This window comes from Melanerpes formicivorus, unplaced genomic scaffold (genome assembly GCF_026170545.1).
Source record: "Melanerpes formicivorus ecotype bairdi unplaced genomic scaffold, bMelFor1.0.p_v2 SCAF_228, whole genome shotgun sequence".
NCBI lineage: Eukaryota > Metazoa > Chordata > Aves > Piciformes > Picidae > Melanerpes > Melanerpes formicivorus.
Genome location: NW_027142580.1, coordinates 325,026 through 352,617, shown reverse-complemented (window position 1 = coordinate 352,617; position 27,592 = coordinate 325,026). Strand labels below are relative to the sequence as shown.

General features: G+C 61.1%; 1 protein-coding gene across 1 annotated transcript in view; it reads left to right on the top strand.

The window, feature by feature from the left end:
• LOC137458163 (hydrocephalus-inducing protein homolog) overlaps positions 1–27,592 on the top strand; it is a 66,212-nt gene that overhangs the window by 16,727 nt on the left and 21,893 nt on the right. The window contains 21 exon segments of the mRNA XM_068169852.1: positions 1,111–1,275; positions 2,215–2,367; positions 3,878–4,116; positions 6,013–6,268; positions 8,775–8,918; positions 9,785–9,928; positions 11,002–11,265; positions 14,381–14,590; positions 15,405–15,542; positions 18,858–19,035; positions 19,380–19,510; positions 20,231–20,364; positions 21,300–21,436; positions 22,193–22,320; positions 22,414–22,605; positions 22,989–23,138; positions 23,700–23,939; positions 24,258–24,432; positions 25,209–25,364; positions 25,877–26,050; positions 26,983–27,158. Coding sequence (XP_068025953.1) covers positions 1,111–1,275; positions 2,215–2,367; positions 3,878–4,116; positions 6,013–6,268; positions 8,775–8,918; positions 9,785–9,928; positions 11,002–11,265; positions 14,381–14,590; positions 15,405–15,542; positions 18,858–19,035; positions 19,380–19,510; positions 20,231–20,364; positions 21,300–21,436; positions 22,193–22,320; positions 22,414–22,605; positions 22,989–23,138; positions 23,700–23,939; positions 24,258–24,432; positions 25,209–25,364; positions 25,877–26,050; positions 26,983–27,158 — 3,684 coding nt within the window.

The window sequence follows — 27,592 nt, the reverse complement described above, 5'->3', positions numbered from 1 at the left end:
CCTGAGAGGCATCCCAGTGGCTGCTCCCAATACACATCAGCTATTGCCTGGGCAAGCAGCAAAGGTGATTTTACCTTTGTTGAGTCCCATCAAGAGAGCCAAGATTCAGTCTCTCTCAGCTGCCCAAATGTAAGCTCAGGAAGCAGGGAAATGGGAACCTTCCTGAGGATCAACTTTAGGCAGCAATTGAGACAAATGTAGGCAGCTCTTTGGGAAGCAGTTTGCGCTCTGGCTCTGGGGTGCTGTCATGCAGGAGAACTCAGAGGGTGGTGAGAAGCTGCTCTGCCAGCCCAAGCAGGGAGAGTTGTGAGTGCAGCAGCTTTGGGACCCCCTGAGGATGCTGAGGCCATCCAAGTCTTGCCTTTCATTCTGTGCCTTCCTGCCAGGGATTTCAAACTCTTTGTGAGTTGCTGCTGTGGACACCTTAAGGGTTGACATTTTTCTACAAGTTCCCTCTGCAGTAACCTTTGATTGCCAGGATCAACCCAGGCTGGAGAGCAGCCCTATGGAGAAGCCCCTGAGGATACTGAGGGCTGCCAAGCTGCTCCTGAGCTGGCATTGTGCAGTACCAGCCCAGAGCCAGCTGTGCCCTGGGCTGGTCCCCAGCAGTGGGCAGCAGGGGCAGGGAGGAGATTCTGCCCCTCTGCTGAGACCCCCCCCTGCAGTGCTGGGGCAGCTCTGGAGTCCTCAGCACATTCAGGGACCGGCTGGAGGAGGCCACAGCAATGCTGGGAGGCCTGGAAGCCCTCTGCTGTGAGGCCAGGCTGGGAGAGTTGGGGCTGTTGAGCCTGGAGAGGAGAAGGCTCCAGGGAGAGCTTCTGGTGGCTTTTCAGAGCCTGTTGGGAGAGGGGATGGCTTGAACTAAGAGAGGGAGATGTAGACTGGATAAGAGGAAGACATTTTTTCACTCTGAAGGGGGTGAGAGCCTGCCCAGGCTGCCCAGGGAGGTGAGAGATGCCCCTCCCTGGAACCTTTCCAGGCCAGGCTGTCAGGGGTGCTGAGCAGCCTGCTCCAGTTGCAGCTGTCCCTGCTCAGTGCAGGGGGCTTGGACTGGAGGAGCTTGAAAGATCCCTTTCAGCCCAGCCCCTTCTGTGCCCCTGCCCCTTCCAGAAGCACCAGGAGGATGCTGCTGTGCTGTACTCCAGCCCCGTGCCCTGTGGGATCATTCAGCCTCACAGCTCCGTGGAGGTGCCACTGAGCCTGGAGGCCCAGGTGCCAGGAGAGCAGCACACTCCTGCCCGTGTGGCCGTCTTTGGGCGTGCAGGACACCCCCTGGTGAGTGCTGGAGGGGCCTGCTCCGTGCCACAGGGCTTGCTGGAGCCTGAGGTGTACAAGGCTTCTTGCAGGGCAAAGGGGGCTTGTACCACAGGGATCCCTGGCACTGGGTGAGGGGGAGAGGAGAGGCAGCGTGGTGCCCTCTGGGAGGGTGATCAGAGTGTGTGCCACAGCAGTGCACTGGGGACAGGGCAGATGGGGGAAGGAGCCAGCACTGTCCCTGCCTCTCCTCCTCTGCTCTTAGGAGAGGAGCAGCAACTGCTGCTTCCTTGGGGGTCTTGGGGAGGAGCAGCCAGGGACAGCCCAGAGTGCTGCTGAAGCAAAGGCTGGCTCTGGAATGAGTGAGAAGGTGCTGCAGCAAAGGCATCCAGGTGCCACCTCCAGTGCTCTTTGCTGCTTCTGCAAGAACACTGCTTTGGCTCAAGAGACCAAAAGGCTGCTGGAGTGCTGCCATCAGCTCTGTTCCTCAGGTGGTGCCAGGATTACCCCAGAGCACAAAGCAGAGCAGCAGCTTCCATGATCTCTCCTCTGCAGAGCCAGCTTGGTGCCAGCTAGGGCTGCTGGTCAAGGGGGAGCTTTGGGAGTGTTCCAAAAGCTGCTGCCCAAGCCTGGCTGTGCAGCAGCAGAAGCCAGGGAGAGTGGTTTGGGGCAAGGCTGAGCAGCAGCAGGGCTGGGAGCAGGCACAGGGCAGAGGAAGGAGAGCTGCTGGAGAGACTGCAGCCTGGGCAGGCTGCTTTCTTTCCCCCTGACAACAGCAGCTTGTGGCTTTCAGCTGGGGTCCCTCCAGAGCCCACCCTTGCTGCAGGCCTCCTGCTTCAGGCTTCCAACACTGCCAACTTCCAGCAGGCAGAGCTCTCCCCCATCCAGGAGCAGCCTCAGAGCTGTCTGACCCTTGCCAGCTTTCCCCATGGTGTTTTTCCTCTCTCCTCCCTGGAGCAGAAGGTCTCTTTGGTGAGCACTGGAGAGGGCCCAGTTGTCTCTGTGCAGCCCAGCCAGCTCGATTTTGGCAGCATCCAAGTTCTGCAGGAGGCCTCCCGGTGTCTGCAGCTCTGCAATCAGAGCCCCATCCCTGCAGCCTTCCAGGCAGAGGTGGTGAGTATCTGGAGAGGCTTCCAGTGGCAATGGCTGCTCTGTGGCCACCCGGGGCTCAGTTCTCCTCTGGAGCCTTTCCAGCTGGCTGCCTGAGAGAGCAAGCAAGATCTTCCACCCCCAGGTGGCCAGAGGAGCCTGGCTGTGGGGGCAGGTTCAGCTGGGGCAGCCCTCAGGAGCCCAGAGCTTGAGGAGATGTTTGAGCAGCAGTGAGCCTGGAGCCTGTTGCCAAGCTCTCCCTTTCCTTTGTGGAAGGTCTCTGGCTGTGAGAGTCATGGGTTTGGAGCTCTGGGATCACAGAATGCCTTGGGTTGGAAAAGACCTTTCAGATCCTCCAGGCCAAGCCTCAGCCCAGCACTGCCAGCTCAGCACTGAACCGTGGCCCTCAGCACCACAGCTCCAAGGCTTTGAAATCCCTCCAGGGATGGGGACTCTACCCCTGCCTAGGGCAGCCTGGGCCAGGCCTTGGCAGCCCTCAAGGGAAGGAATTGTTGCTCATGGCCACCCTCAACCTGCCCTGGTGCAACTGGAGGCCATTGCCTCTTGTCCTATCGCTTGTACCTGGGAGGAGAGACTGAACCCCACCTGGCTCCAGCCTCCTTTCAGGGAGGTGTAGAGAGCCAGAAGGTCTCCCCTCAGCCTCCTTTTCTCCAGGCTGAGCAATGCCAGGTCCTTCAGCTTTGAACTGAGGACAGGGCTTTGAGCAAGCTGCTTTAGTTGAAGCTGTCCCTGCCCAGGTCAGGGGCTTGGAACTAGTTGAAGGTCCCTTCCATGCCAAAGCATTCTGTGACTCTCTGATCTTCTCCCTGGGATTTGCTGGAGGAAAGTCAACTTCTTGCAGCTTGTCAGTACTTCAAGAGGCCTCTAAGAAAGCTGGGGACAGACTGTTGACTAGGACTTGTAGTGAGAGGCCAAGAGGGCTAGTTGGAAACTCCAAGAGGGAGATTTCTAGCAGCTGTCCTGTGAGAGCTCAGGGCTGCCAGGCTGGAAACTCCAGCTGCCTTCCCCTGGCTCCTGCCCAATGCAATGTGCTTGGCTCGTGCCCAGCCTGCCAGCACATTGCTGCCTCCTGTTCCAAAGGGCAAAACCTCTCCAGGGATGCTGCAGGGTTTGGGCTGAGCAGGGCCTCTTGTCCCAAGCACAGCCCTGAAATGTGGAGCATGTCCCACTGCCCCCACGCTGGAGCCTTGGGAGCTGCAGATCTGCATGCCAGTGCATGTCCTGCTGGCCAGGGAGCACTCCCTGCAAGGAGGCTGGAGGAGGAAACAACCTTCTCTTGAGGCCGAGTGTCTCTGGGGCTGGTGAGGTGGTGGCTAATGAGGGGAGTCTGTGAGAGGAGGGTGGCACAGGGGGGTGTCAGCTCCTGCAGAGGTGCTGCTTGCAGCCCCCCCAGCTCAGCTGCAGGCAAAGGAAGCCCTTCTGGTTTGTTGCCCTCACATCCTTGCTCCTCCAGCCCACAAGAGACCGAGGGCTGTGGCTCCTGGCCTCAGCTGGGCTCTGCCTTGTCTTGCAGGCTGGCAGAGGCTGGTGCTGGAGGGTTGAGCCCAGCCGAGGAGTGATCCCCCCCGAGGGCCAGGTGTCTGTGTCTGTCACAGCCCAGCTGGACGACACGGGGCAGTTCCAGGCCGAGGTGCAGCTGCTGGTGGAGCACAGCCGTGGCTACGGCATCCCCGTGCGGGCGCTCGGCGTCGGCAGCACCATCGTCCTCGACAGGCCCTTGGCTCCGCAGCTCAGCCTGGGCACTCGCTTCAGGTAGGTGTCCCTCAGCTCCTGCTGCTGCCGGGGGCTCAGCCAGGAGAAGCTCCTGGCTCTTCCAGGGCAGCCCCAGGGCTTCTTCAGGCTGAAGCCCAGCAGGAGCAGGGCAGGGCTTGTGCCCTGTGCTGGGCACCGCTGAGGATACAGTCGGAGCCCTGGGCTCAGGTTTGGGCTCCTCGCTCCAGGAAGGGCAGTGAGGGGCTGGAGCGTGTCCAGGGAAGGGCAAGAAAGCTGGGGAAGGCTCTGGAGAACAGGGCTGGGGAGGAGCAGCTGAGGGAACTGGGGGTGAAGAGGAGGCTGAGGGGAGACCTCAGTGCTGTCTGCAAGAGCCTGGAAGGAGGCTGGAGCCAGGTGGGGGTTGGGCTCTTCTCCCAGGGAACAAGGGATAGGAGGAGAGAAGATGGCCTCAGGTTGCTCCAGGGGAGGTTTAGGTTGGACATGAGGAACAAATTCTTCCCCTAAGGGACAAGGCCTGGCCCAGGCTGCCCAGGGCAGTGCTGGAGTCCCCATCCCTGGAGGGGTTTCCTGGAGCAAAGGGTGGCCATGTCTGCCCAGCTGCACTTGGGCTTTCTTTCCAGGAAGGAACTTCCATTCCCATGGGACATTCCCTTGGGTTTCTGTCTGGCTCTGGTTGTTCATCTCTGGCTGTGGCTCTGTTTCCTCAGCAGCCAGAGCTGGGCTGGCTGCCCTGCTCCTCTCAGCCACACTCCTGCTGATCCATGTTCTTAGGCTCAGTGCTCTGTCTCAAACACAACCCCAGCTGCTCTGGTCAGCAGAGGCTGATGAGGGCTGGATGCTTCCTAAAGGATGGAGGCATGAAAGGGATGCCAGGGCCCCCCACCAGCGAAGCCAGTGGTGCCCTGACCACCAGATAGGATCCTAGAATGGTTTGGTTTGGAAGGGATCATCTGGTTCCAACCCTCCTGCCACGGGCGGGCCCTGAGGAGTCCACACCCTGCAGCTCCCCGCTGGCATCTGCAGAGGAAGCCAACTGAGGCAGCAGCTGCCCAGGGGAAGCTGCAGTGGCCTGGAGCTGTTCCTCCATCTGCTTAGTATCACAGGATCAGTCAGGGTTGGAAAGGACCACAGGGATCAGCCAGTTCCAACCCCCCTGCCATGGGCAGGGACACCCCACACTAGATCAGCCTGGCCAGAGCCTCAGCCAGCCTGGCCTTAAACACCTCCAGGGACAGGGCCCCAACCACCTCCCTGGACAACCCATTCCAGGGCTTCACCACTCTCATGGGGAAGAACTTCCTCCTCACCTCCAGCCTGAATCTCCCCACCTCCAGCTTCATTCCATTCCCCCTAGTCCTATCACTGCCTGAGATCCTGAGCAGTCCCTCCCCAGCCTTCCTGTAGTCCCTTTCAGATCCTGGAAGGCCACAATGAGGTCACCTGGGAGCCTTCTCTTCTGCAGACTGAACAGCCCCAACTCCTTCAGTCTGTCCCCATAGGAGAGGTGCTCCAGCCCTCTGCTCATCCTCGTGGCCCTTCCCTGGACACCTTCCAGCACCTCCAGATCCCTCTTGTCATAGGGGCTTGCAGCCAGGTCAGGCCAGCTCAGGGTCTGATCCAGCCTGACCCTCAGGCAGCCCTTTGCTAAAACTCTGCTGAGTGTGAAGCAGCAGGGGCTGGTGCTGCTCTGCCCACAGCAGCTGAGAGGATGTGCTTCAGGAAGCTTTCCCTGGCTGGGCACAACCAGAGCTGCTGCTGGGTGGGGAGAAGCTCAGGGGTAGGCAAGGGCTGGCTCCCGCTGAAGGTTTGAGCTAGGTCAGCAGTTCAGAGGTGGTTCCATTGCCAGCTGTGTGGTCAGACAGCAGCAGCAGCAGCTGGGTGAGTGCTGGGCAGTAGCAGCTCTCCTGATCTTTTCCATCTCTGCTCCTCTTGCAGCCTGGCTCCCTGCTGTTACAGCTTCAGGGTCACCAACCGAGGCCGCCGCACCCAGCGGCTCCGCTGGACCGTGGGAGGTTGCTCCCCGCCTGGCCAGCGCCGTTGGCTGCCTTCCCTCAGCAGCACCAAGGGCAAAGCTTCCTCCCAGGGCCCCCCTGCTGCCTGCCCTGTGTTTCAGCTTCGGCCCAAGAGGATGGAGCTGAGGCCAGGCCAAACGATGGAGGTGATGCTGGAAGGCTTCTCCAGCACTCCCCAGGTGAGGTCCCTCACAAGGGCTGAGCCTTCCCCATCAGATCACCTCCCCTGGGACTTGTCCTGCAGCCCCCTGGCACTGGCCTGAGAATGTGAGCAAGAGAGTGTTTGAAGGCCACAGGTTCCCCCTGGCAGAGTCCTCTGCTTTCCTTGCTGGCCACCATCAGTGGCTGGGGCTGCTCTGTGTTCCATCCTGCAGCACTTGCTGCTACCAAAGCAGGGGCTGAAGGCAGCTGCTGCTGTGGCAGGTGCCAAGGTGCCAGGTGCTGAGGCAGGAGGGAAGGGCAGAGAGAAGAAGTGACTCACAGCCTGGGAGCAGAGGCAGAAAGGAAGGCAGGAGGGCAGGTTTCCTGTGTCTGGGGGAAGCCAGCAGGGCAGGCAGTGGCTGGAGCTGCAGCATTTCTCCTCTGCAGACAAAGATGGGCAGAGGCCTTGTCTGGCACCAAGTGCTGGAGGAGAGGAAGGAGCCCAGTGCCAGCTCTGCTGATCAGGGATGTTCATCCCCATGGCACCACTGCAACTGGCAGCTTAACTTGCTTTCCTGGGAACAGTGACACTTGCCCCAGGCTCCCAGCCAGCCCTGCTGTGCCAAGGGCAGCCAGGTCTTGCCAGCACCCTTGGATGGGTCGCTGGGCCTCCTCCTGCCTGGAGCCTTCTGCCAGGGGAATGCAGCTCTGCAGAGGAGCTGCAGCCTGATGTGCACTGCTGAGCTCCAGCAGCACAGAGGTTGAAGTGGAGAGGGCTTGGACTGGATGACCTTGAATGGTCCCTGCCAAGCCAAGGCAAGCCATGAGATGATTCTCTGTGGAACAGCTCTAGAGGAAGCTCCTGCTGATGTTCATGTTTTGAAGGGGGTTCTAAAGGCTTGCCTCAAGAGTGGCTTGAAGAAGACTTCGTTGCTCACCTGGGTGGCTGTATTGGGGCTGTCCCCATGCAGTTCTGAGCCCAAAGGTTTTGCTGAGGAGGAGCAAAAGGCACCAAGCTGTTGAGTGCAGTGGTGAGAATGTCTCCCTGGAAAGCTGGCAGGGGCTCTGTGCAGCCAGCTGTGCCTGCCTGGCCCTGCAGTCAGAGCCAAGAGCTCTGGGAGGAGTTGGGTTGTGGTGCTGTAGCAGAGGAAAGAGCCAGCAGTGGAGAAGTGATCCCAGGAGCTGTCCAGAGCAAGGCTTGGCTGTGAGCCCATCCAGCTTGAGAGAGGACTTTGCTGGGACATGCAAGGCAGCTCTGTCCTGGGGAGGTCTCTTTTCAAAGCAGCTCTGGGAAGGAGGGCAGGAGGCATCCTAGTGGGGAGTGATCCCTCCTTGACCTGAAGGCATCTGCCTGTGGGGGGGTTCCTGTGGGTCACAGAATCCCAGCATGGGGGAGGTTGGAAGGGACCTCTGGGGATCATCCAGCCCAATCCCCCTGCTACAGCAGGGGCACCCACAGCAGGTTGGCCAGGTTGCCAGTGTCCAGGGGGTGTTTGGAGTCTCTGCAGAGAAGGAGACTCCACAACCTCTCTGGGCAGGCTGCTCCAGGCCTCAGCACCCTCGCTGAGAAGAATTTTCTCTTCCTGCTCAGATGGAGCTTCCTGGCTTCCAGTTTGTGCCCCTTGTCCTGTCACAGGCTCCATCCTCTTGCCCCTCACCCTTTAGCTCTTGCTGAGCATGAAGAAGATCTGCTCTGGGGCTGCTCTTCTTTTTGAGGGGGTTGGACTAGAAGACCTTTGGAGGTCCCTTCCAGCTCAGAGCCTTCTGTGCTTCTGTGTGATTCTGTGATGCTCCAGGCTCAGCAGCTCCAGCTCTCAGCCTTTCCTCCTCAGAGAGGTGCTCCAGGCTCCTCAGCATCTTTGTAGTCTTCACTGGGCTCTCTTCAGTAGTTCCCTGACTACTTTGAACTGGGCAGCCCCAAACTGGACCCAGCTGTGGCCTCAGCAGGGCAGGATGGAGGGGGAGGAGAGCCTGCTGGCCACAGTCTCCTTCAGGAATCCTCTTGGCCTTCTTGGACACAAGGGCAGCTTGCTGGCTCGTGGGCAACTTGCTCTCCAGCAGCACTCCCAGGTCCCTGTCTGCAGAGCTGCAAGCTCCCAGCAGGCCAAGGCCTCAGCTGTGCTGGGGCAGGGGTTGTTCCTCCTCAGGAATCATTTCCACTGAGCTTCCAAGGCAGAGCTGACTGCCCTTGGCCTTTCTGTCTCCTGTTTTTCTGCCCAGTTCCATCTCCATCTTCATTCCATCAGCTCCTCCAGCTTTCTGTAGCACTGTGCTCAGCACTGGGGCACATCAAAGGAAGAACCCTTTGGGGCAGGGATTGTCCCTGGCAGCACAAGCCTCCCCAGAGCTGTTTGTGGCTGTTGGCTGCAGCCTGATGGCCACTGGAGTGCAGGAGAAAGGGGATGCAGCACAAGCTGTGGAGGGCAAGGGGAAACCAGCAGTGAGGGGGGCAGTGGCAGGGCCGTGGCTGGTGGCTGGCAGATGCAGGCTGTCCTCTGGCCACCCTGCTGGCAGCCCCCATGTGCCCTGTGGCTTCTCCTGCAGGCGGTGAGGGAGCAGCTGCTGTGCCAGGCCGCGGTGGGCAGCGAGGCCAGGAGCACCCAGATCCTGCAGGTGGAGCTCAGCTGCCAATTCATTGCTCCTGCCCTGCAGATGTCCTCCACAGCAATCACTTTCCAGGTGGAGAAGGTGAGTGTCTGGCTGGCATCCTGGCCCTGGACCTGCTGGCTGGAAGCTGTGGCTGTGCTTGGCTTCAAAGGAGGAGGGAAGAGAGCTGCTCTGAGTCCCCAGGGCTTTGGCTGTTGACTGCAGCAGGACCAAGCTTTTGCTGTTAGCACTGAGCTCATTCTTTGCTGCCCTGGGGCTGGCAACAGCCTCAGCAGCACTGCTTTGCTCTTGTTGGTGTGGCACCACTGAGGAGAGTGGCCCCAAGCTCTTGTCCCCCACCCTTTAGCTCTTGCTGAGCACTGATCAGATCCCCTCTGGGGCTGCTCTTCTCCAGGATCAAGAGCCCCAGGGCTCTCAGCTCCTCCCAGAGCTGCTCCAGGCCCCTGAGCATCTTGGCACTGTAGCAGGGGCAGCAGGAGCCTGGAGGTTGCTGGCTGGCTGTGCATACTCAAAGCCAGCCTTAGGCTCCTGCAGGCTCTCTGCTGCATCCTGCTTGCTTGTCTCCTCTGCCCAGCACCCCTGGCCTTAGGAGGCTCCTAGAGGCATGAGTGTAGGTGACTGGAACTCCTCTTGTGCTGCTGTCCCCAGGAGAGGACAGGCCACTGCAATCAGATGGGCTGGATCTCTTAGCAGCAGCTGCCTCCTCTCAGGGGCCTGTTCCCTGCACATTCCTGAGGCTGTTCCCCCTGGGCAATGCTGTGGTTTGCAGCCAGCAGCAGCATCTGCTGTGCTTGGAGAAAGCCCTTCCAGAAGGGGAGAAACCTATCCAAAGAGTCCAGAGGAGCTGTTGGGAGCTCTGGGGGCTGAAGGGTTTGGAAAGGCAGCGGGTGGGGAAGGAGGGCCCTGGGCACTTGGGGGCGAGTGATGCTTCTCTCCTGTGCTTGCAGCAAGCAGGGGATGTCCTAACTCCTCTGGCCCAGCCTCTGTCTCTGAAGAACATCTGCCCCCTGCCACTCAGCATGGTCCTGGCCTTAGGGCAGCCCTTCTCTCTCTGTGATGTGGAGCAGCAGCCCCTGCCTGCAGATGCTCAGGTGAGCAGCCCTGGGCCTTGCTGCTGCTGGAGTGTGAAGAGGGAGCAGTGTGGTGGTGTGCTCCTGCTGGGAGGGCCTCCAGGAGAGAAGCTTCTGCAGAGCCAGCAGTGAGCCTGAGCTGAACCAGGGTGGAATTGAGTTTGCTGGAGGAAACAAGGCATCATCTGGCTGGGGAAGAGAGCCATGGGATGGTTTGGGCTGGAAGAGACCTTTCAGATCATCAAGGCCAACTGTGAACTTCTCACTGCCAGCTCACTGCTAGATCATGGCCCTCAGCAGCAGATCTCCATGCCTTTGCACTCCCTCCAGGGATGGGGACTCACCACTGCCCTGGGCAGGCCTGGGCTAGGCCTTGACAGCCCTTGTGAGGAAGAAATTGTTCCTCGTGTCCAACCTAAACCTCCCCAGGGGCAGCTTGAGGCCCTTTCCTCTTGCCCTGTGGCTTGTTCCTTGCTTGCTCCTTGCTCCAACCTCCTTCAGAGTCCTGGCTCTAGGAGATGAAGAGAAGGGATCAAACAACTTGTGGGCAAGCCATCTAGTGAAGCTGTCTGCTGGAAGCCATCCCAGCAGCCCTCCTCAGCTGCCTGTCTGCTCCTCAGGAGCAGCTTGCTGCCTTCAAGGGCAGCCCTGCCTTTGAGAAGGCTGAGGGTGCTCCTCCAGCCACTGCCTGCCCCCTGTGCCAGCGGCAGGTGCTGGGCACAGGCTCTGCCAGGCACGTGGTGATGTGGGCATGGGCACCACTCCTGTGCAGCCCTGGCAGGGGGGTTGGACTGATGACCTTTGGAGGCCCCTTCCAAGTCCTAACCTTCTGTGCTTCTGTGCCGGTGCTCAGCCCTGCCAGGCCCAGGCTGCAGTGCTGGGAGGAGCAGAGAGTGCAAACGGCCTTGGCCTGCCAGGGTGCTGCTCTGGGGGGGGCTTTGGTGCCTCTGCAGAAGCCTGAGCTGGGCTGGGCCAGCAGTGGGGTGGGGCTGGCACAGGCAGGCCCTGCTGGAGCCACACTTGGGGCACTGCCATGGTTGTGAGCCCTGGGGATGGCCTCCCACGGGTGCTGGATGCTCTTCCTCTCCTTGCAGCCCATGAAGCTGGAGGCAGGGCAGGAGCTTCCCCTCTGCATCAGCTTTAACCCTGCTCATGAAGAGGGTTTGCACTCCTGGCAAGTGGAGCAGGCTCTGAGGATCCAGTTCCTGGAGCACCCTCATGAGGAGCAGGTCCTGCTGCGGGGAGAAGTCTGCTGCCCCAGCCTGCACTTCCAGAGCATGGCTGTGGACTTTGGCTGCATCCTGAATGACACTGGAGCTGTGCAGAGCCTGGAGATGACCAACTGCAGCCAGCTGCCTGTCTCCTACTGCTGGCAGCTGCTGCCAGCCAGCCAGGGCAGCCAGCTGAGGTATGGCCACCTCTGCCCTCTCCTTGCAGCTCTTCTGCTTCCTGCTGTCCTGCTTGTGCTTTGCAGAGACCAAGGTGGTTTCCCTGGGCTCTGGCCAACTGCTTTCCCCTTGGCCTGGCAGGAACAAGCCCTCCAGCTGTGGCCAGGCTGGGTGCTCAGCTGTCCTCCAGCACTCTGGGGATGGGCAGGGGACTGTTCTGCAGCCCAGCCAAGACTAGAAGACATTGCCAACACTTTTCCTGCAGCCCATGACCTCGGAGTCCTGCTTTGTCCCTGGAGCTCCAAAGCCCTGCTTGGGCCCTGGGACAAGCAGATACAAGTTGGGAGCTCTCTGCCTTCCCTGCCAGCCCCAGCTGTTGTCAGTTCAGTACTAAGAACCTCCACTGCCCCCACAACAGTGTGTCCAGTGCTGGCTCCCCAGCTCAGGAGAGCCAGGGAGCTACTGCAGAGAGTCCCAGGGAGGCTCCAAAGATGCTGGAGGGGGCCTGGAGCAGCTCTCTGAGGAGGAAAGGCTGAGAGCCCTGGGGCTGAGAGCCTGGAGAAGAGCAGCCCCAGAGGATCTGATCAATGCTCAGCAAGAGATACAAGGTTGGGGGCAAGAGGATGGGGCAAGAGGATGGTGCTGGGCTCTTAGTAGTGGTGTCCAGGGACAGGACAAGGGCCTGCTGAAGCCTGGAGCTTCCATCTGAGCTGGAGGAGAAACTTCCTTGATGGGAAGGTGCTGGATTGGCACCTCAGAGGTGAAGCCTGCCTGGCAGCCAGCCCCTGCTCCAAGAGCCTCCCCCTTCAGGCAAGCAGAGGCCACTCCTCTGTCCCCCCAAGCACAGCTGCTCTGCTGCTGCCAAAGCACAGGTGTCCTCTTGCCCCCCAGCCTTTAGCTCTGGCTGAGTGTTGAGCAGATCCCCTCTGGGGCTGCCCTGCCCCAGGCTCCACAGCCCCAGGGCTCTCAGCCCCTGCTCTCACCTTGCCTCTTTAGAGACAAAGCCCCAGCTCCTAGGGCTGCTGCAGGGACAGGTTGAGGGCTCAGGCAGTTCCTGATTGCAAGCTGCCTGGTAGCTTCTTTTTGTTCCACCTTCACCTGCCCTGGAGTGGTGCCAGGGATGGGGCATCTGCCCCCTCCTCAGGCAGCCTGGGCCAGTGGCTCACTGTTCTCAGCACCACAAATGTCTTCCTTCCATCTGCTCTGACTCTCTCTCTTTGAGTTCACCCCCACCCCCCCTTGGCCTGTCACAACAAGCCCTGCTCCAAAGGCTGTCCCCAGCTTCCTTGTAGGCCACTGGAAGGTCTCTGCTGGGCTCTGCCCCTTTGCTTCTTCAGTCTCCCTCCCACTCCTACAGTGTGTGTCTGGTTTCCCTTGTGGTGCCCTTCCTGCCTCCCCACAGGGCACCCAGCCCTGGCCTCTTCTCTGTCTGCCAGCAGCCAGGTGCCCACAGCTCTGCTGTGCCAACCTCCTCCCTGGGCAGCCCTGAGCCTTGCCCTGCTCCCTGCTGGTGTGGAGCTGCTGGGGCAGAGCCCTTGCTGAGCTCAGAGCAGCAGAGCCCAGGGGGGAGCTGCTGGGGCAGTCTCCCCTGCCTGCCCCTGCAGTCCCTGCTCACAGGGCTGTTCTGTTCCAGGTGCAGCCTCCCAGCCCAGGCAGTGCAGGAGGAGGGAGCCTGCTGGCAGCCTTGGGCCTCTGCAGGGAGCAGCTCCAGGGCTGGGGGTGTGGAGGAGCCAGCCCAGGCCCTGGGAGCAGCTGGGGATCCTGCCCAGGAGCCAGCAGATGCCAAGGACTCCCTGGAGGCAGAGGTAGATTTTCTGGGACACCTGCTGCTCCTCCTGCCTCCCAGTTTGCCAGCAGAGCCCTGCTGCTGCCACCCTCCCTTCTCACAGCCCTGCAGCCACTGCCCTGAGAGCAGGAGGGGCAGCAGCTGGCAGCTGGACACAGGGCTCCTGCCTTTGGGCTGCTCTGCAGGGTGGAATGAGGCTTGCTGCTGGGAAGGCTTTGAGCTTCCTTCTGTGCCAAGCCAAGCCCTCAGCCCCATGGGCCAGCTGCTCAGCCCCACTCCTTTGCCCCTCCCAGCCTCAGCCAAGGGCTGGGATTGCAGAGCCAGCCAGGGAGCTGGCAGGGGGCAGGAGGGGCACTGACACAGAAGACTCAGCCCTGCCTGGTGCTTCATCTCTCAGGGAGATGGAGCTCTGCTTAGGCCCAAGGATGTCCCAGCACCATTCCTGCAGAGCCTGCTGGTGGCCAGGCCCCAGCACCAAGCACTGCAGCTGCCTGAAGCAGCAGAGCCTCTGGAGCTGGAGGAGCAATCCCAGAAGCCTCTCTCAGAAACAGGCCTCAGAAGGCCAGAGCCAAGGCTCCTCTGGCAAGGTGGCACCTCTGAGGTTACAGATGAGCTCCCAACTGCTGCCAGGCAGGAAAGCATCTCAGCTGCCTTCTTCAGGAAGGTGTCCTGGGAATAATGGCCTGGGGGAGATCCTCAGCTCTCCAGCAGCCATGAGTGCACAGGATGAAACCAAAGCACCACTGCAGAGCTGGGCCAAGCACTTCCTCAGTTGTCCTTTGCCTGTTTGGGAGTCTGACTGGCAGCTCTGTTCCTGGTTTGCTCCTGGAGACCCTAAGCTGTCCAGGCAGGAGGCTCTCAACATGTTCTTTGGGCAGGAGGGAGCAGAGCTGGACTGGCAGAAGGGTGCAAAATGCCCCCTCAAAGTTTCTGCCAGGCCTCTCAGCTTGCTCCTGCAGGCTTGGGTGTAGGAAGTGAAGCTGGAGCCCAGGCCTCATCTGTGGCTGGGCTTGGAGCCACACTCAGCAGATGCCATGGGCACAGCCAGACTTGATTTGCTCCCAGCTCCCATCTCAGCTGCCCCTGGCTTGATGAGGTGCTGGTGCCTGCAGCAGAGTGCTCTCCCCCAGAGCAGCCACTTGCTCACTGCAGCCCTTGGGGCTTGCTTTGCAGCTGCTGCTGCTGTCCAGTGCTGTGGAGCTGGGAGGTGCTGTGGAAGCTCTCCCTTTGCCCCAGGCCAGGGCTGCTCTCCTGCCTCCCTCTCCCTGCTCAGCCTCTCCACCTCTCCTCCCTCCCCAGGTGTTCGATGTGCTGCCGCTGCATGGGCTGCTGCAGCCGGGCCAGAGCCAGCAGGTCACCTTCAGCTTCTTTGGCCACCCTAACACTGTGGCCTGTGCCAGGGCTCTCTGCAGGGTGCAGGGAGGCCCCAGCTACGAGCTCAGGCTGCGTGGGGAGGCCTCACTCATCAGCTACCTCCTGGACACCACGGAGCTGGACGTGGGGCTGCAGGTAGCGCAGGCTTCTCCTTGCCTGCAGCCCTGGCTGCTGGGGGCTGCCTGCCTGGGGCTAGGGCCAGCTGCTGTGCTGGCTCCAGGGCTTGGCAGCACCACCTTGGAGTGCTGCCTCCTGCTGCCAAGCTCCACCCCCACCTCAGCTGGGAAGTCCTCCTCTCCAAGGCACCTGGAGGTGCCTCCTGGGGTGGGCAGGAGGCCAGCGCTGCCCTCCAGAGGGCTGTGTTCTCCAGACAGCAGCTGCTGAGCTGCTGCTCGAGCCTGAGCTGCAGGAAGAGGCTGCTGTAATGCTCTTGGCTCATCAGCAACAGAAAGCCAAGAGGAAGCCCTCTTGGGCTTGCCAGTCCCCATCCTGGGGGGAATGTCCCAGAGTCACCCCCACTTCCCTTTTCAGTTCCCCCCCAGCTGTTTCCAGCTGTTGGCCCTGTGCTTGGTGCTCTGTCTGCCCTGTGTCCCTGCCAGCTCTGCAGGTGCCTTTGCCTCTGCCATGTGTTGATGCCAGCTGCTTTGCTGCAGCCAAGGCTTTGAGGCCCCCTCCAGGTGCAGAGAGCTCAGCTCCTCTCTGCTTCCATGCCTGATCTCTGGGTGCTTGGTGCTGTGCCTCTGCAGGGTGCCCCAAAGCTCAGCTGCTGTGCAGGGCCAAGAGGTCCCTTGGGGCTGGGGGTGCCCAGGTGAAGCTGGGAGCCAAGTGTCCAGCTCTGCTCTGCTGCTCTGCTGCACTGCCTCCCTTGGCTCCTTCCCCAGTGCCAGCTGCAGGAGATGCCCAGTGCCAGGCCTGTCTCTAACTGCCCACTCCTCTCTCCTCTCTGCAGCTGTGGGACGTGGTCACAGAGGTGGAGCTGACCCTGCAGAACTGTGGGAAGCTGCCCTTCCCCTTCGTGGTGCTGAGCCCTGGCACGGGCACTGGCCGCAGCCCCCTGCCCGCTGTGCCCCTGGTGGTGCCCAGCACGGTGAGGATGGGGGCAGCACAAGGGCCTGACCCTGGCCCTGTGCCAGCCTGCCCTGGCTGGGCTTGGAGGGGAAAACCGGGGAGAAAGAGAAGAGCAGGAGGGAACTGTCCCAGCAGCAGGCAGGGCTGGGAGCTGTCTCTGCTGAGGGGATGCAATCACAGGATCCTTTGGCTTGGAAGAGCCCTTTCAGATCCTCAAGGCCAGCTGGGAGCTCAGCACTGCCAGGCCAGCCCCAAACCCTGGCCCTTGGCACCACATCTCCACAGCTTTTCAGTGCCTCCGGGGCTGGGGACTGCCTGCTGCCCTGGGCAGCCTGGGCCAGGCCTTCACAGCCCTTGTGGGGAAGAGATTGTGCCTGATGCCCAACCTCCCCCTCCCCTGGCACAGCCTGAGAGCATTTGCTCTTGTCCTGGGTCACCTCCTGTGGGAGCAGACAGGAACTGCCCTGCCTGCCCCTGCCAGGGCTGCCCAGGAGACTGCCTGGCTCTTGCCTGGCCATGAAGCTCCTGTGCCAGGAGCTGGAGCAGCCCTTCCCTGCTCCTTCACCCCTCCAGCTCTGCTCCTCTGCAGCAGCTGGGGGGGGCAGTGAGGGGGCCAGGGCTGAGCAGGGCTGGAGCAGTGCAGAGAGGAGTTTGCAGCATCCCAGCAGCCTGCCCTAGCTGCAGCTGTCCCTGCTCACTGCAGGCCTGAAGGAGCTGCTGGCACAGAGGCTGGCTGGAGCTTCTGTAGTGAGTGGTGGTCCCCAGGGGGCAGGAGCTGGTCAGGACCTGAGGGAGCTGCTTGAGAGGGTCCAGCCAAGGGCTCTGAGGGGACTGGAACATCTGTCTGGTGAAGAAAGGCTGAGGGGCTTGGGGCTTTGTAGCCTGGAGAAGACAAGACAGAGGGCAGATCCCCTCAGTGCTTCTGAAGCCTTCAAGGGGACCCAGGGGGCTCTGGCCAAGGCTCTGTCAGTGGTGCCCAGGGAGAGGACAAGGGGCAATGGGCACACACTGCAACAGCCAAGTTCCATCTGACAGCAGGAGGAACTTCTGTGTGTTGAGGGCAGTGGGGCACTGGGGCAGGCTGCCCAGAGAGGCTGTGGAGTCTCCTCTGGAGCCATTCCAAAGCCTCCTGGCTGCACTCCTGTGCAAGCTGCTCTAGGTGACCCTGCTCTGACAGGGGGGTTGGACTGGATGATCTCCAGAGGTCCCTTCCAAGCCCTGTGATTCTGTGACCTTGAAAGGTCCCTTCCCAGCCAAAGCCTTCCAGGATTCTGTGACCTCAGCTCCTGAGCCTTGGGTGGATGTCTCTGGGCTGGAGCAGCATTCCTCTCTCAGGCCCTTGGTGCCATGGGCAAAGGCAGCCAAATGGCTTCCATCTTTCCTCCTGCCTGCCTCCTGCAAGAGGTGCCAGGCTCATGCCCTCTTCCTGCCAGCTTCTGAAGGCACAGCTCTGCTTGGTGCTGCTGTGGCAGCGTGGATGGTGCTGGCAGTGGGGCTGGGCTGGCTCTGGCTGTGTCCTGTGCTGGAGTGGGGGCTCAGGGGGCAGGTCCTGGCCCGCTCCTCAGCTCCTCCCTGCAGCCTGAAGGGGAGCAGGGACCTGCAAGTGCAGCCCTGTGTGCAGTGGGCAGCTGAGGAAGGCTGCAGATGTGTCCTGTCACCCAGAGCCAGGTGCCTCTGGATCTGCTTCCTTTTGCTCTGGCCTGGGACAGCTCTTCTGGAAGCCAGAGACACTTCTGGAAGCCCCAGTGACACTTTCTGTTCTAGATCTTGTCCTAGGCTCTGCTGCTGTGTGGCCAGAGATGTGTTTGCAGCTCACAGAATCACAGGATTGTCAGGCTTGGGAGGGAGCTCAAGGCTCAGCCAGTTCCAACCCCCCTGCCATGGGCAGGGACACCTCACACCACAGCAGGTTGCTCACAGCCACCTCCAGCCTGGCTGCAAACACCTCCAGGCAGGAGGCTGCCACCACCTCCCTGGGCAGCCTGGGCCAGGCTCTCACCACCCTCATGGGGAAGAACTTCTTCCTAACACCCAACCTGAATCTCCCCCTGTCTAGTTTTGCTCCACCCCCCCAGTCCTGTCCCTCCCTGACACCCTCAAAAGTCCCTCCCCAGCTTTCTTGGAGCTGCCTGCAGAGACCTGAAGGCCACCAGAAGGTCTCCTGGGAGCCTTCTCCTCTCCAGCCTGCACAAGCCCAACTCTCTCAGTCTGTCCTCATAGCAGAGCAGCTCCAGCCCTCTGCTGCTCCTTGTGGCCTTTCTCTGGAGCTCAGCATGAGCCAGGGCAGGCTCCTGCACCCTGAGTTGAACTGCACAGGCAGGAGGTTTGGTGGGAGTCCCAGGTGGGGCTCAGAGCCCTGGACACCCACCTGCACTCCCAGGATCCCAGGAGGGGTGTGGTTTGCAAGGGGCCTCTGGGGGTCATCCAGCCCAACCTCCTCCTTCCAGCAGGGCACCCCCAGCAGCGTGCCCAGGGGGGGTTGGAATCTCTCCATAGGAGACTCCACAACTTCTCTGGGCAGCCTGCTCCAGGCCTCCAGCACCCTCACAGCAGAGAATTTTCTCCTCCTGGTCAGCTGGAACTCCCTGGGTTCCAGCTGATGCCCCTTGCCTCTTGTCCTGTCAGTGGGCACCACTGACAAGAGTCCAGCCCCATCCTCTTGTCCCCCACAAGCCCTTTAGCTCTTGCTGAGCTTTGAGCAGAGGCCCTCTCTGGGGCTGCTCTTCTCCAGGCTCAACAGCCCCAGGAGTCTCAGCCTCTGAGCCTCACAAAGATGCTGCAGGCCCTCAGCATGTGTGTAGTCTCCCTTGGACTCTTTCCAGTAGGTCCCTGTCCCTTTTGAGCTGAGGAGCCTAGTGGCCACCACTGAGGTGCTGTGAGAGGAGCTGCTGGCCCTGCAGAGGGCAGGGGCACTTCCCTTGCCTTGCCCAGCACTGCTGCTGGAGCTTTGCTTGGTCAGGCCTGGCTCCTGCTGGCTGAAGGCAAAGCCTGGGAGCAGCAGAGCTGTGCTGGTGCTGAGCAAAGGCCAGGCTGTGCTGAGGGAAGGCCTCCTCCTGCTCTGGAGGGATTCCAGCTCCCCCTGGCCATGCTGCTCTTGGGCAAGCTGCTGGGGGTGCCCTGCTTTAGCAGGGCAGTTGGAGTGATGACCTCCAGAGGTCCTTTCCAGCTCTCCCCACGCTGGCACTCTGGAGGGGACCTGGCAGCCTGGGGCAGGAGACAAGCTCTTGGAAAGCAGACAGCTAGAAGGTGCTGCTGTCTGCTGTCTTCTAGAGGAGAACCTGGCTGAGCATCACCCCCTCCATCAAAGCCTCTTTGGTGCATTCCCTCCCTGCAGGGTAGCCTTGGAGCCGGCCAGCAGCAGGTGCTGAAAGTCTCTTACCTGCCAGAAGCGCCTGGGGCCTTCTGCAAGGCTTTCCAGCTCCAAGTGGGTCACCTGGAGCCGCAAGAAGTCTGCCTGAAAGGAGAGGGAAGCTTTCCCAGGCTCTGCCTGCACCTGCCCAGGAACATCCAAGGTGAGCACTGCCTGGCTGCTCCTCAGGATGCTCCCCTGGGCTTTCCCCCAGGGCCTACCCCCAAGGCTGTCAGAGCAGCACTGGTGGCTTCCCCAGGCTCTGCAAGTCCCTGTGGGCTCTGTCCCAGGAGCCACCCTGCAGAGCTGGGTTTGCACCAGCTGGCTGGGGCTGAGCTGCTCCTCTGGGGGAGGAAGCTGGGCAGGACTGAAGCTCAGGCTGCAGGCAGGAGGAGCAGCTCCCACTGCCCAGAGCTGCTGGAAGAGTGTTTCTGGGAGAGGTGGTGTGGGGAGGGGGCTGCCCAGCTCAGATGCCCACACTGCACTCTGGGGGGTTTCTGCCTTCAGGAAATGAGAAATATGAGAAGGCCTTCAGGAAGGTGAAAGAAAAGATGGCCAAGGACAGTGAGAGAGATGGAGAAGCTGTCCTGGGGGAGGCTGCAGCCACAGAACCAACCCCAGATGACTTGGCTGCCACGGTGAGAACAGCTGCTGCCCTGTGTGGCAGGAGCCAGCCTCTCCCCCTTGTGTCACTGCATCCCCTTGTACCCCACAACAGGCTTCTTGGGGCCCTGCTAGCAGGTGGGACCTCCCTGCCCACACTCAGCCATGACTCTCATCAGCTGAGTGCTGCCCCAGGGGCTGTCCAGCCCTGGAGGTTGTCCCTGCTGGAGCTGGAGGAGCTTCCTGGCAGCTGGCTGAGATCCTGCAGGCCATGCTCATGGGGGTGAATTGATGGGGCCCCATCCCTGGGCTGTTTGTTCCTCCCAGGCCAAGCCCTGCCAGGTTTGCAGAGCTTGAGAGCAGCAGCCTGGGCTGGCCCTGGGACTGTGCTCAGCTCTCATCTGCAAGAGGCAGCAGCTCTCTCCTGGTCTCCTGCTCCAGAGGGCTTTTGTCCAGCTTGCTTCGGCACTCCCTGTGGGCAGGCAAATCCCTGGAGCTCTGAGAAGTTCCTGGCTTGTCCATCTGTGTCTGGCATAGCTTTGAAGGCAGTGTCTGGGCAGGTGAGGGTGCTGGAGCTGGTAGCTCTGGAGAGAAGGTGCTGCCCAAGAGAGCTGGAGGTGTCCCAGGCACTGAGCAGTGAGACAAGAGGACTCCATCACCCCCTCGAGAAGAGCAGGATGGGATCCTCTTTCAGAGCCAAGCCCATGCCCTGGGAAGGACCTTGGCTAAGCAGCCCCTGTCTTTCCCTGCCTCAGCTGGACACTGGGCTGCAGATGCAGCTGGAGGACATCCTGCTCAAGGAGCACATCCTGGAGCAGCAGGAAGCTGTGGCCTGCAGTGCCCCAGAGGAAGCTGCCTTTAGGCTGCAGGCTCGCCGCAGGCTTCTCAAGTGAGTAGAGACCTCCACAGCCACCTGCAGGTGCTCTGGGGGTGACAGCCAGCAGTGCAGCCCTGCTGCTGAGAGCTGCTGGGCTCTGCAGAGCTGGGCACAGCTGTGGGCAGCACAAAGGCTTTGCTCCTGAGAGCTGTGCCGTGCTGCCTGGGAGCAGCTGAGTGTCCTCACTTCCCTGAGCTTTGGGGGTGCTCAGCTGCCCACAGATGCTGGGCTCTCTTCATGGAGCCAGTGCAGAGCATCAGGCCCTTCCAGACAGCACAGACAGCATTCCTGCTGAGCAGCTCTGAAAGAAGCAGCTCAGAACTGGCCTCCTTTTTTTCCCACCAGACCACACTTGGCCCCAGAGCAGCTTGGCAAAGTCTCAGCTGGGGGCTTGGCTGCTGGGGGGACTGCAGGGCTCTCCTAGGTCGCTTGGTCCTTCCTTCTGCTGCTTCATGCTGAGGAGCAGCTGCAGCAGGCTCCAGCCCAGGCAGAAGATGCTCTGCAGAACAGTGGGATGGCTCTGGACAGGACCTGCCCATGGGTCTTGCAGGTGTTGGTGGCTGTGGTCCCTGGGGCTCTGGGGACAGAGCTGGGTGAAGGTTTCCTGGGGCTCAAATCTGACAAGGCCCTGAAGCAGTTCCAGGCTTGGGCTGCAGGCCAGGCTCAGCAGTTGCACTGAGAGCAGTGGAGCTGCAGGGGGCTTCTCTGCAGTGGCACAGGAGCTGTGGGCAGTGTCCCTTGGGAACCAGCTGTGTTTGAAGGTGCCCCTGGGAGCTGCTAGAACCTGGGCCCTGCCTCCCCTGGCACCGGCCAGAGTCTTGTCCCCGGCTGCTCAGGTGTTGGGTGTCAGCAGCTTGAGCTGAGTTTTCCCAGTGGATTTGCACCTCCCATCCTGTGGCAACGTGGCCAGGCTGTGGGTTCAGGAGTGCCCTCCCTCCTCCCTGCAGAGCTGAGCTGCCTGAGCACATCCTGGACTTTGGCTGCGTGGCTCTGGGTGGCATCCACAGGCGCAGCGTGAAGGTCACCAACCCGGGGCACTTCCCTGTGTCCTTCCAAGTCTGTGGGCAGCTCCTGCGTGGCACAGGTAGGCAGTGCTGGGGACCCTTCCTGTGGCCTGCCTGGGACAGCTCAGCCTGAGCCCCTGGCCATGGGGAGTTCTCTTGGAGCACTTGTTTGTAAAGCTTTGTCCTCCTTGGGACCTGCTGCTTTAGAGCCTGAGCTCTCCTGGCCAGCAGTGCCCAGGGGCCTGGCCTGCCTGTGGCTGCCCTAAGTCTGCCCTGCAGGGGCTGGGTGGGTGAGCACCTTGGGCACCTCTCAGCACCTTCTGCACTTGGCTGCCAGCAGCAGCAGCTGAGCTTCTCTGTGCACTCTCTGGCCTTGTGTTGCAAGGAGCTGGAGCCTTGGTGGTGCTGAGCTGCTTGGTGTGAGGCTCACCAGGTCCTGGGGCTTGTGTTCAGCCTCCCCTGGGGGTATCCCAACAGCTTCTGGCATCAGCCCTGAGGCAAGGCTGCAGCACCACCAATCGCTGCCTTGCTGTGCAGAAAGGGTGCTCAGAGGTCTCCTCCCAGCTGCTTGTAGGGAGCACCATGGCATGGGAGTTCTTTGAAGAGCTCTGAGTGTCCTTCCCTGCACTTGCTGGAGCTCCTCAGCTGCAATGTTTTCCTTTCCCCTGTGGCTCCTGGGCTCTGGCTGTGCAAAGCTTTTGCCAAGGGAGAAGGAGCAGCAGCTTTTCTGGAGGTGCAAAAGATCCTTCCCAGAGCTGCTAGCCAGGACACTTAAGGTGCTTGTGAGCCATCTCATGTCCCCTGTGCCTCAGCTGCTTCCTTTCCATCTGTTGAAGGCTTCAGCGTGGACCTGGGGCTCGTGAAGCAGCTGCCCTGCTCCCAGAGCAGAACCTTCACTGTGTGCTTGGAGCCCCAAAGTGCCACCCTGCCGCAGGGCGAGGTGGAGGCACTGCTGCCCATCAAGGTGCCCTCTGCTTCCCCCCCTCCCTGTGCCCACACTGCCTTTTGGGGCAGCTGGCAGGCTGGGATCTCACCTGGATGCTCTGTCCCTCACTAGGTTGCAGGAGGACCCACATGTCGTGTCCTCCTCCGTGCCAAGGTGGCTGTGCCCTCCCTCAGCCTCTCCAGGGCCAGGCTGGAGTTCTCTGCTGTCCAGTGTGGGCAGTGCCAGGAAGAGACCATCCGGCTCTACAATCAGCTCCCACTGCCCTGTCAGTGGTTCCTCAGCAGGGAGGAGCCTGCTCAGAAGGTAAAGCACAGACAGGGTGTGACTTGGAGCCTCTTGGCTGCCTTTCTTTCTCCTCTCTTGTCCTCTCTGCTCCTCTGGCTGCTCGAACGCTTGGGCTCCAGCTGGGCTGAGGAGGCTTTGGAGGGTGCAGAGCAAAGCTGCAGCCCCTGGGCCTGTTCACCAGCTGGTGCTTCACTTTCTGCCATCTTCACCCCTTGCTCCTCTTCTGAGGAGCACCCTCCCCAGCTGCCTCTCCTGCCTCCACATTTTGCCACCAGTTCTAGGCCAGTGCTGGCCACATCTGGTTTGGATGTGTGCTCCTACCCTACGAGTGCCAGCACTGCAGGAAGCCAGCTGTGTCCTGCCAGAGGAAGGAGACCTCACCCCCCTGGTTTTGTGCTCAGGTGGACAAAGCTTTGCCAGCCAGCAGGCGTCAGAAGCTGCTGCAGGAGCTGAAGGCCAAGGCCTCTGTCTTTGAGGTGCTTCCCTCAGCTGGAGTCCTGGACCCTGGGCAGTGGTGCAACCTGCAAGTTAGATTTTCCCCCGTGGAAGAGGTGAGCTGGGTGGATGTCAGCCCCAGGAGGTCTGGCAGGGCAGTGTGGGAAGGAGAGCCCAGGCAGGGAGCAGGAACTGAGCTCTTCCTCGACATGCAGCTTTCTGCAAGCTCAGCTTCCCCTGCTGGAGCCTCTGCAGAGGGGGCTTGGAGAGCCAAACACTGAGCAGAGGACACTCCCCTCCCTCCTGTCTGCCTCCTCTGCCCCTCTTCTTCGGCTGCTCTTTGCCCAACACAGCAGTGCCAGGGCACTGGGCAGGATAACCCTGTGGATCTTTCTGCTAAGCACTGCACTGTCCCAGGGAGGGCTCCAGGGATGGGCATCTCCCACCTCTTTGGGCAGCCTGGGCCAGAGGCTCAGCATTCAGCTTCCAAAACATCTCCTTTCCTTGGGGTCTGCATCTCCCTTTTTCAGTTCCAAACCATCCCTCCTTGTCCTCTTTTCTGTTCTCCATTCCCCTCAGAGGTGCTGCTACCATCCCTGGCCTTGGGGCATGGGGTGAATTTGAGGCCCTGCCACCTGGCACTTCATGGAGGAGCTTCTGCACTTTTCTCTTTTCAGAAGCCCTACCTGAGCCAGCTGAAGATCAACATTTGCCAGAGCAGCCAGCACCTCCAGCTGCTGGTCTCGGGCAGTGGGTTGGAGCCACGCCTGGAGTTCCAGCCTGAAGTGCTGGAGCTGGGGCCAGTGCTGCCATCCAGCCCCGGGGCACAGGGCACAGTGGTGGTGAAGAACCCTTGTGAGTTCCCCATCGAGTTTTACTCCTTGGAGTTTGACCAGCAGTACCTTGCTGAGGAGCAGGTAAGAGACAAAGTCTGGTCCCCAAGGCCACGTTCCTGGAGCTTCAGGGCACTGCAGCATTCCCAGCCTCGTGCCAGGGAGCTGGAGACAGAAGCCAGGGCAAAGCCTGGTGGTGTTGCAGGGTTAGCTCCTCTGCTGGCAGGCTGTGGAGGGGCTTGGCTAGTCCCTGGTGTTGGGAGGGAGGCCCGAGGGAGAAGATGGCTTGGCTGGGGAGCTGCTCCTGTGCTGGAGCTCCTGTGCTGGAGCTCCTGTGCTGGAGCTCCTGTGCTGGAGCTCCAGCAGTGCCTCCCACGAGTGGTTTCCCTTTCCCATGCACAGATCCTGCGGCAGCTGCAAGACTACGACTGCCGCAGGACCTTGCTGCTGCCTCCACGTGCCCCAGGGGAGCAGCTGCCTCCAGAGCTGCTAGAGGGCTGTCAGGGCCAGAAGAGGCTGCAGGATGAGCAGGCCAGGTCCAGTCCTCAAGACCCAACAGCCCAGGACAAGGCTGAAGGTTTGACGTTGGTTGTCTCGAGTGGAGGCTCAGCAGGGAGCCCAGCCCCCTTCCCCTGAGCTCTCCTCACTCCCTAGCTTGGTGGAGCAGGTCCAGGGTGACACTTGTGACAGCCATGAGAGCAAGCAAAGCAAGCTTCTGTCTGCCCTGTCTGGGGAAGAACTCAAAATGTCCCCTTGCAGGAGGGCCAGGGCCAAGGCAGAGGTCTGGGAGTTTTCCTCAGCTTCCCCAAAGGAACATCTTTGCCCCGGGAGCTGCTGGGGTCAGGCTGATGGTGAAGCTGTCCTGGGCAGCTCAGCGCCTTTGCTCTCCTCCCTGGCACTGCAAGCTGAGGTGCTCTGGGTGACCTCCTAAGGGCTGTTCTGGTGAATTCAGAGCCAAGCCACATCTACTGCAGTGACATTTCTAAAGCACCCAGGTGGAGCCTCTCCCTTGGGGCTCTGTCAGATGCCCCTTTCTGCCTGTGCCCTCCTTACTCAGCAGGACCTGGGACCAAGCTCCCATGAGGACCATGTAGACAGTTGATGGAAGGAGATTTCTCTCAGTCCTTTTAGGTGTTGCTGCATGCTCTGCTTTCCTCTTTCTGCCACCCCATTTACTTAGGGGCATGTTCAGCAGCATCAAGGGCAGAGCCTGATCTGCACAAGCTGAAAGGAAGTCCATGGATGTGACATTGGTTTGAGCAGAGTCTCCTCTGCCAGGATCTGAGGGGCTGGAGGGGATGAGGAGGATCACAGGTAGGCAGGAGGCTGACTCCTCTACCCATTTCTGCACAGCTGAGCATCAGCCAAGCTCCACCAGCATCAAGGAGGCCACAGAAGAACTGGAGGCCAGCCCAGTCCGTAGGGCCCTCGCCCGGTACCTCAGCGTCGCTGAAGGAGCCCCACAGCGCAAAGGGATCGTGCTCATCATCCATGGGGCACCCCTGGCAGGTACCTGAGCTGGAGCTCTTGGCTGTGAGGAGGGGGGAAGCAGGAGAGGCATGTCCTGGTGGAGCACGGTGCTGGGTTGAGCAGTTGAAGCGCTGCAGGGGGAGGCACAGCTCTGCTGGGGTGGTCCCAGGCCCTCAGCAGCTGGTGCCAGTGGTGTGGCTCATCTGGTGTCCATGCAGCTGGGCTCTGGTTCCCCCCAGGAGGGTGACCATGTGCCCCTTGCTGCATGGCAGCACGGTGCCTGGTGTCCCTGTTGCCTGTGGAGCAGTGCCGAGCCCGGCCCGAGCCCTAAACTGTGCCCAGCTGCTGCCTGAGGCAACGCCAAGCGGCACAGGCCAGGGGATGGTCTGAGTGGTGGTGGCACAGGGCTCAGAGCAGCGCCCCAGGCCCAGGCTTGAAGTGGCTCCCTAAGGGAGGGATGAAGTCCTCCTCTGTTTGGGGAGCTCGCAGAGCCTGTCCCCGGCAAGCCCTGCGGCCGCAGGGGTCCCCAAGCAGCCTCCCTCTCTCTGCAGGCAAGACGTCGGCAGCGGCCGCCCTGGCCAAGCACTACGGCGCCGCCTGCCTGTCCCTGGACGCTGTGGTGAGCGAGGCCGTGGCGGCCGGGAGCAGCGCGGCAGGGCGGCGAGCCCGGGAGCTGTGCAGCGCCGCCGGCAGCCAGCAGAGCCTCCAGCAGGCACAGGATGGCCGTAAGGAGACAGGCTGGGCCCGGAGCAGCGCTGCTGCAGCCCCCGGGGCTTCCTGCTTCTGCTGGCTCCAGAGCAGTGGCACAGCCCCGGGGGCTCTTGAGGAGCAGGGGTGCAGCACAGAGCAGGGCAGAGCCCTTGCAGAGAGCAGTCCTGGGGACTCAGACGCCAGCCGAAGGGCTCATGCAAGGGCACTCTGCCTGCCCTGCCCTGCCCTTCTCTGCACAGCTTCCTTTGCTAGGGGTGGGGAAGCCCCCAGCATCTTTCTCAGAGCTTTTCCCTTGCCTGCGTGCAATCTCCACCCTGTCCCTCATGGCCATCAGGCAGAACTTCTGCCTGCTTTCAGCAGGCACAGCCCTCTGCAGTGGCTCCTTAGGCATGAGGTGACTGACTTTGTGGCTTCACAAGGCCAAGAGGAAGGGCAGGAGCTCCCAGAGGAGTCTGAGATGAGAGCCATGCTGTAGCTGAGCTCTTTTCTCCCGCGGTTTCCCTGGGGGTGCTGTCAGCTCCTGCAGCTCCTGCACACTGAGTTGTTTTCCACCTGAGTCCAAGCTCTTGGCGGAGCCTTTATGGGGCAGTGGGTAGCCCAGGCTCTGCTGGCTGAGGCCACAGCTTGGCTCTGCTTGGGCTACCTTGGCATTGCTCAGCTTTGAACCTGCCTGGGTTGAAAGCTGGTGGAAGGAAGAAGGGTCTGGGTCCCTGGCAGGGTTGTCTCCCGTGGAGATGGACAGTGGAGGTGGGGCAAGGCATCCAAACCTCTCTGGCTCGTAACTGCAGTGCCAGGTTGGTCTGTCCTGCCACAGGAAGAGGAGAGCAGGGAAGGAGCTGCTTCTGGAGAACAGCGAGTGCAGTGTCCCTGCCAGGGTGCCCACTGGGGTGGAAGGTGCTGGTGTGCTCCTCCCAGCAGCCCCCTGAGCCTTCTGGGCCCTCCGCAGGTGTGAGGGCAGCTGCTGCCCTCTGGCGGCGGCGCAGCACCAAGGCCAGGCCCCAGAGCTCTGTGGACAACGGCAGGCAGCAGCCCCTCAGCTCCCGAGGCCAGCCCAGAGCTGCGGCCGGCAAGGGGCAGGCTTCTGCTGAGAGACAGCTTCCGACGGAGTCCTCAGGCTCCCAGGTGAGGCATGGCCTGCCCTGGCTGATGCCAGGGAACTTTCTGTGACCTTTGAGCTGTTTTGGTCGGGATAGGACTCCAAGATGATCAAATCCAGCTGCTGACCCAGCACTGCCAGGTCACCACTACACCGTGTCCCTCAGCACCACATCTTTCTGGCTTTTCAGTCCCTCGGGGATGGGGACACCCCCCTGCCCTGGGCAGCTGAAGATCAGGCTAGTCCAGGAGGCCTGGTCAGCTGCTTGTCCTTCCTGTGCTGTGTGCTGGTGCCAGCGCTGGGGGCTGCTGCTCCAGGGCTGTGCTCTGCAGGGTTGTCCCCCGGAGCCGCTGGCCTGCACTTTCCTTTCAGTCCCTTGCTAGGGAGAGAGCTCAGCTCCAAGGCCAGCAGCTGGGATTGCCCAGGGGGTGCCAAGGGGGTTTATGTTGTGGTGATGTTC